Source organism: Eimeria mitis, genomic scaffold (genome assembly GCF_000499745.2).
Source record: "Eimeria mitis Houghton genomic scaffold, Emh_scaff567, whole genome shotgun sequence".
Lineage (NCBI taxonomy): Eukaryota > Apicomplexa > Conoidasida > Eucoccidiorida > Eimeriidae > Eimeria > Eimeria mitis.
The window spans coordinates 6,440-14,503 of record NW_013573927.1 but is presented as its reverse complement, the minus strand read 5'-3'; the positions used below and the strand labels follow the sequence as shown (position 1 = coordinate 14,503).

At 51.5% G+C, this 8,064-nt stretch overlaps 2 protein-coding genes across 2 annotated transcripts; both read right to left on the bottom strand.

Annotated features, from left to right (window-relative positions):
• Positions 1-733: 733 nt before the first annotated feature.
• Positions 734-1,417, bottom strand: EMH_0016440 (uncharacterized protein; the record flags this gene model as incomplete). Its single annotated transcript, XM_013500642.1, is given in 2 exon segments — positions 734-883; positions 887-1,417. Coding segments are annotated over 2 exon segments (681 nt in total).
• Positions 1,418-5,976: 4,559 nt separating this feature from the next.
• On the bottom strand, positions 5,977-6,825 carry EMH_0016430 (uncharacterized protein; the record flags this gene model as incomplete). The annotated part of the gene is made up of 1 exon (XM_013500641.1): positions 5,977-6,825. One exon carries the CDS (start codon positions 6,823-6,825, stop codon positions 5,977-5,979), a length of 849 nt encoding a protein of 282 aa, XP_013356095.1.
• Between the last annotated feature and the right edge of the window lie 1,239 nt (positions 6,826-8,064).

Below are 8,064 nucleotides of genomic sequence, written 5' to 3'. Positions count from 1 at the left end.
CATCCATGCAGTGAACCTACATTACTGACCTGCATGAGCATCCTAATGCCACGTCAGTGACGCGGTTCGGCGTGATTTGAAGAAGTATTCTGCAAATACCGTCTTACATCAGATTTCCATAAATCAAGCAAGATAAAGGTGCATGAGTTAAGAACTGCCTCCACCTAACACCCTCCATCCTTTCGCCACGGAGCCCAGGCATGGCTTTTGAATTTATGACGGCCGAGTGGAAAGCAGAACAGCAGCTTTTTCAGGGCTACTACTTCCGCAAGTGGAGGGCGCATTCCCCTCTTGTAAATATTGAGGGCAGCGGAAAGCCGTCTCGCCAAGTCGGCGTGAAATTTCGTAACATCGTGTCCACATGACCCAGGAGTGGGCAAAGGGAAATCCGTGTTAAAGGTTGCCGCGAAGTTATCCCACCAGAGAGGGAGTTGCATGGAGTCCCCCAAAAGTTCGATAGCGCAGACGATGGCGTCGAACAACATGAAATAAGTACCTAAGGTATCGACAATGCGAATCGGAAATGGCCCTTTTGGTCCTCTACGGCTTTGAAACCAGGATGTGGTCACAAGCCGCTCGACAGTATGCACGAGAATATCTGCATCTTTCTGGCTGAGTGTCCTCCTTGCAAATAAGTTCCGCAACGTGACCAGGTAGACATGGGGTGAATGGCTCCTATGCCTTCTGTCAAATAGGATGGATACTCGGAGGAGCCTAGGAACAACACCTTCCTCTAGCACTGGCAACCGGACATATGGATGACTTCGAGTGCCCCCAACACTGAGGATCTCTCTGAGGCCTTCTGGATGCCCTTGCATCGACATATGTGATGCTGACGCTTGCCCAGCCATCGACTCGTCATCAATAACCGAGGAAGACTCATNTGCATCGACATATGTGATGCTGACGCTTGCCCAGCCATCGACTCGTCATCAATAACCGAGGAAGACTCATCTCTTGCTTCTCGTTCGGGTTCGGCGGTCTTGCTTGGAATTGTCTCTATCCACGAGTCGGGGTCCAGGGCGGGGGTCACAACAGCGGATCGACGGCGTTGAACGTATGCCTGCATCAAAGGAGTCTGCAGACGTACGATTCCATCACCTTTAGTTTCAAGACCACTTCCTCCCTCCAGCAACTGCTCGCTCAAGTACAGCCGCTCGTCAGCGCGAGGAACTTGCGTTGATTCCGTCGCTGCGGCAGCCTCCGACAGCATGGATACTAATGCCGTTACCCGGCTTGACGAGTCACCTTCAGGACTGGAGACCGCACTTTGATGCAATACCCCTATCTCTTCCTGCAAGTCCAAGCACCCTTCTACGATGGAACGCTCATCTTCATCGATGCCGTCCCCGCCTTCAGCCAACTGGCGGCGTGTCACTCCTGATCGCTGGTCTCTGTTAAACAGAGTCTTGCACATGGAAAACCATACAAATGCTGTNGGCGTGTCACTCCTGATCGCTGGTCTCTGTTAAACAGAGTCTTGCACATGGAAAACCATACAAATGCTGTTGCAAGGGAAATCGCCGTAGCCAGGAAGGTACGAAGCGGCACCTTCTGACGCCGTGACCGTGAAGGACGACTTGGTTGCGTCTGATGGGCCACTCGACTCCAAGTTTCCTGGCCAGCGTACGAAGTAGACATCATTGAAATGCCCTACAATTCTCTCGCTTTTTTCAAAGGCAGAGACTAATTCTGTGTCTCCTGAAAATCCTGATCGTTTAATGTCCGCAAAGACACGGTCGCATCGATGTGAAGGGTTCTCCTATCGAATGAAGTAATCGGGAACTTTAGGGAGGTAAATATATTTGCCGAATTATGTAACTCTGTAAACCGTGGAAGTTTCATAAAACAAAAAGTTCCCATGCTCTTGACAGAGATAACAACAGGTCCATCCACTGTGGTGCCAGGGAGGGCTTTGAGGATCAATTCTTGGCCCACCCCATGCGGCGCCCTTACCAGTGCTGGCTTGCGCTGCTCTAACAAACCCAGCTAATATTACCTATGGTGTTAAATAATGAAAATATCTCCCGGAAGTGGGGATATTAGTGGAAGAAAAGTATAGATGTTTCGGGTGTCTGCTTCACAGTCGTGCGTTGGGGGAGACGACGACCACTGGCAACTTTTACCGCAACACCACTTTTTCCTGGCAGGGACGAGGCAGATTTTTTTTTGTAGTGCCTGTTGATTGTGGGCAAAAATGAAACGGCATCAGTGCCCACTGCCTATGGGCCATTTCGGTGTTGCACTTCGCCTTCAATTTTACCCGTTGAGAAACCACGTCTTTTGAACCATGCTCTTTCGGGATTCCTCAGCCTATTAACCTTCACCTTCACTTGAGAAACGCAGTGCGCGGCTCTCTACAAGCGCCAACAGCCTTCCACAGGCATCTCTGCTATAGCCTTTTTCTCGTTTTTCCGCGGGCTACTGGTTCCACAAAGACAAAAGCTGGGGGGTCGCCTTCCTCTGCAGCTGTGACAAGAGCGTGCCGTTTGCCTTGCCGTTACGAGCACGAAATGCACCAGAATTTCTCGATACTAGCCGAGGACAGTCGTAAGCTGCAATACAATCAGATGATCTAGGATATCAGTTCTGCAAAATGGAGCAAGCGACCCCTTCAGTCGTCAGGTGCCACTGCCACGGCGGGGCAGGAGACCCGCCTGGGGATGGAGAGGAGTGAAGACTGGGTGCCATTAGTTGCAGCACACAACGCACCAACTTCTGGCGCAAGGCAGCATCACAGATAAGCCTGTTCAACTCCTCGGTTGATGCAAACACTAAGACCACAGAAAACTGTTAAGACGTAGATGGCCGCCATTAGCCCACCTGCCGACTAGTGAAAATGCGAGTAGCAATGCTAAGCAGACCGTCGCACAAAATCATCTTCGGCTGAGGAGTTCGTAAGCCCGGGCAGTCTAATATCTCTCATCACAGTGGGTCGAGATTGAAAGGCCTGGCGACCCCATGCGACTTCCGAGAAGGCGAACAGAAAGGCCATTAGCAAATAAAGATTCCCCCTGCAGTACTGCACCTGCTAAGCATTCAACTCAATGTCGAGTGCAAGGATGTCCAGCATAGCACAGGGACGGACGGCCAGGCTTGCTCAGCCTGCTCGTCGGCGATAGTTGGTATGCAACACCACTCGTCCAAACTGTTGCCTGCACGCTCCCAGAGAAGAGGATGCTGCTTTTACTAGCTACACTGCAAGGGAAATCTGCCTCGCAATTGTGTAGCAACGAGCACTAAACGGAAAGAGCAAAAGGGCGCGGTTCAGTAGGGGAACAAACTCAGCAAGGGACGAAAGCAGAGAAAAACCTGAGAAGGCAAAGCGGGCCTTAAGCCAAGAGGGGCAGCGGATCGAAGCTATGCAATGATTCAATCATTTTGCGCGAGTAGGTGCTGGGCCGTTGTCGACGAGATGGCTAGTTGCAGGCAAATGCTGTGCAGAATTTCCACAACGCAGCACAGTCCGCGAGAACAACAAATGAAGCTGCAGTGAGGACGCACTCCACTGGCGAGTGACGTATGGAGTGAGAAAAACTCGGCAAAATTCAGCGAGAAGCCAAGGCGCAGCCAGGTTGCGCTTCGTTACTCAATCTGCCCGCACTCAGCCGGTTGCGAAGGTTACGTCAATGACTCTGACGGAACTGATTATGCAGGGAAGATCGGCATAATCGACATCTATTCCGAGCAGAAAGACGGCAGAAATGCTATACGATTTACTACTCGTGGTACGGAAGTGAAGGTAGACGTAGAGCAACTTGGGAAGGGCGCGAATATGTGTTGCGCTGGTACGCCACAAACTGTGCTCCCCTCTTTAGACGAAGAAGGTCAGACTTTACATGAAGGCGGTGTGAAACAAGCGTTGTTAGATACATTGTCAGCGGGACGGAATTGCCCACCTTCCCAGAAGAGAAATCGAAACATGCGTTGCTCCGCTTTTGCTGACGCTGCAGGGGCACTGCAAGCAGAGGTGGGAAGAGGTGACGCGTTTCCACGGAGTGTTCGACAGCGTCAACAAGCAAAGAAGGATTCCGGACCTGCACGGCACTTGCAAAGGCAGAGCTTCAGTCTGTGCCGGCAGGTGGTGACATCGCCGACCTAGCCTGGAGCCCCCATAGAGGGCAGACTGCGGCAGAAAAGCAGGAGAGCAGAAGTTAGTGCACAGGAGCGCTCGGTGCACGGGATGACATGGGCCTCGGGCGTTCTGCTTTTTTTGCGCAAGTTCTACATGGATTAGTTGCAAGCGTTTGCGAGCCAACGGTCTAGAGCACCAAAGGCACTAAGAACATAAGACTGCAGCTGTTATGACCATTTCAGCGTGAGTGCAGGACACGCGATACGGGCAAACGGGCTGGAAAGGAATTTTAACCTTGGGTAGCCAGCAGATGGGTGTCCCAAGCAGGAGACTGTCAAGCGTGCGCTGGGTGGTAGTGGAGCCAAACCATATCTTTGCAGCCCCTATGAGTCTGAGAAGCTCCTGCATTGTTCGCCATCTCTGGTTGCTGTGGATTCCCGTGCTCGTGTGATTCGCTTGCCTGTCCGGGAGTTTGCTTCCTAGAAGGAGATTTCAGCCTTCTTGCGTGAAGCACGAGAATTTCCCTAGGGCGTGCTTTGTGCATTCGGCAGGATTTATTCGACTGGTGGACAGAAAAGCCGCGTTTACCTTGGTAGTATGCATTTGTAAAAGGACTTGCGGTCGCGCCATATCAGCACCAGCTACATGGAGGTGCTGGCAGGCCCAAGAGAGTTTATTGACGGCAACCAAAACGGCTGCAGAGAAGGCATGACCGTCGATGGAGGGAATTGAATCAGGCTCCACTAACAGGCTATGCTTCTGTTCATGCTGTGTCGCAAGTCTGCAAAAACACTTGTCGTGAATGCGCTGACGTGAAGGCTGTGAAAGCATCTGCATGATGGACTCCTTGTGCAGGCTGTGGATGGAAAGCAATTGATGCACGCCCGAATCGACAAAGCTGGATGAATGGGCTAGAAAGTTTGCCATTTCTCGTTTCCAGATAGGCAAGAAGGCCACTGCTTTTATTGGCTATTCCTCCTAGGACTTGTGCGCAATGCTCCCTCGTATACTACTAAGCTGCGCAGCTACTTCCTATATGCAGGCTGCACTGCCGTCGACGCTGTCGCAAGACGCTGGGAGGTGCACGCGAAGCTTAGTGTTCGTCAGCCTCTGCTGCGCATCATCCGCCTGGAAGCTCGTGTTGCAACCCTACCGCAGCTAGAACTGGAGTACTCTTGCACCTTGCATCATTATTTGTACAAATTACCAGGCTTCCGGAGGAAACAAATAAACTAACCTACAACTTGCGGATTTCAAAGAACATCGCCGCCCGGGCNCCAGGCTTCCGGAGGAAACAAATAAACTAACCTACAACTTGCGGATTTCAAAGAACATCGCCGCCCGGGCAACTCGACCTGCAAAGGTCAATGCATTATTGTGAAAAGGAATTTAAAGGAAACGAAATGTACGGCCTCATTGGCGGCCAGCAAATAATGTTTGCTGGAGGAGCTACCGGCCCCTCGCACACGAAAGAACGCGCCCTTTGCTCTAGGCATGGCACGCTTTTCCGTGCCAATGTGAACTTTTGTCGCAATTTGTCTACCATACTGCAAGGATACACAGCGTGAAACTCTGCAGGTTAATGCGTTGGCCGGTTGGCTAGCTGACGCTCGCCAACCGGGGAAGGCTAAAAGGAAGCAGCGGCATACGAGCATGGGGGAGCAATAGAAGCTCGCTTACAGGCACTCACACAGTCTATTCTAGAAGAGCATTGCCGCTTCAACGGCATGTCATGGTGTCCACGCAGTGAACCTACATTGCTGACCTGCATGAGCAACCTACTGCCATGTTCAGTGACACGGTTCGGAGTGATATGAAGAGGCATTCTGCAAGTGCCCTCTTATATCAGATGTCCATATATCAAACAAGATAAAGGTGCATGCTGTAGGCACTGCCTCCACCTAACACCCTCCATCCTTTCGCCACGGAGCCCAGTACAGGCTTTTGAATTTATGACGGCCGAGTGGATAGCAGAATAGCAGTTTTTTCAGGGTTACTACTTCCGGAAGTGGAGGGCGCATTCCCCTTTTGTAAATCTCGAGGGCAGCGGAAAGGCGTCTTGCCAAAACGATGTGAAATCTCGTAACTTCACGTCCGCGTGACCCTGGAGAGGCCAGGGGAAAACTCGTGGTGAAGCTTGCTGTGAATTTCTCCCACCAGAGAGGGAGTTGCATGGCGTCCCCCAGAAGTTCGACAGCGCAGATGATGGCATCGAACGCCAAGAAATACATGCCTAAAGTATCGACAATACAAATGGGAGACGGCCCGGTTGGTCCTTTTTTGCTTTTAAACCAGGATGTGGCCACCAGACGCTCGATTGTCTGTACAAGAGAATCTGCATCTTCTTGGCTGAGTTTCCTGCGATGAAGTAGTTCCCGCACTGTGACAAGATAGCCATATTGATAAAACGTCTTTTGGTCTTTACTAAAGAGGGCAGATACTCGGATGCATTTAGGAACAACATCTTCCTCCAGCACTGGCAGTCGAACATACGGATGCTTCCGAATGTCGCCAGTCTGAAGGATTTCTCTGAGGCCTTCTGGATGCCCTTGCGTCGACGCAGGTGATGCTAACACTTGCCCAGCCATCGACCCGTCATCAGTAACCGGGGACGGCTCACCCCTTGCCTCTTGTTCAGGGTGAGAATCAATGCTTGGAATCGACTCTAACCAGGAGTCGGGGTCGAGACCAGGGTTAACATCGGCGGTTCGGACGCGTTGACCAGATGCCTGCAGTGAAGGACTAAGCATACTTCCCAGCTCACCATCTTCAGGCNTCTGATTCCTTCGCTGCCGCGGCCTCTGACAGCATTGACACTAGACTTGCTAACCGGGTTGACCAGTCACCTTCAGAACTGGAAAACGCTCTTTGCTGCAAAACCCCCATCTCCTCTTCCAAATCCAAGCAGCCTTCTACGATGGAATGCTCATCTTCATCGATGCCTTCCCCGCCCTCAGCCAACTGGCGGCGTGTTACTCCCGACAACTGGCCTTTTCTGTTCATAGCTTTGCATATGGATAATGATACTAATGTTGTTACAACGAAAATAGTGGTAGCAAGGAAGACGCGGAGCGGCAGTTTCTGGGCCCGTGACCGTCGAGGGCGACTTCGTTCCGTCGGATGGGCTAGTCGACTCCAAGTTTCCTGGCCAGCATATGGAAGAGACATCATTAGATAGTCCTACAATTCTCTCGTGTTTGTGAGAGGGAGCGACGATCTGCATATCTTCTGAAGCTCGTGTCGCTCGGTGACCGCATGCCAAGAAGGGCGAAGGATCATCGAGGTAAAGGGTTCCACCAACGAACAAAAATAGCCGGGAACTTTATANGCCAAGAAGGGCGAAGGATCATCGAGGTAAAGGGTTCCACCAACGAACAAAAATAGCCGGGAACTTTATAGATGTAACTTTGTTTGCCCAACTGCGCGCCTAGGTCCACGGTAGACGCTTCGCAAAACAGAAATCCGCGGTCTGCTTGCCCGGGCGAGCAACAGGCCCGTCTGTTGGGTTCCACTCCACTCGGACCAAGTCGTGCAATGCGCTCGCTAGGCTCGGGAATAGCTACTCTAAGCAGTCACGCCATTACTACTGTTATATTTCGAAGACTGAAAAGTAGTCCGCCAGATGCGGACGGTTGTGAGTGGAAAATATATACGGAAGGGCTGCCACTGTCCCCACCATGCCGTCGCGGAGACTCACGACCACTGGCAACATTTAAAGACACCACTTATCCCACGAAAAAGCAGCCTATATCTTCTTTTTAGCACCTGTTTATCGAGGGGGAAAATATAACTTCCTGCTCGCCCGCCAACTAAGGGTGTTTCCGAAGTTCTACCCGCAGACAAGTCTTCGTCCCACGCTCTTCAGGGATACCCCCGCCAACTAACTGTCATCTTCTGTTGATAAGCGTAGTGTAGAGCTCGCCACGAGCACTGAAAATTTTCTAAAGACATTGTCGTTTTAGCCTTACGAGTTTTTCCCCAGCCCACGA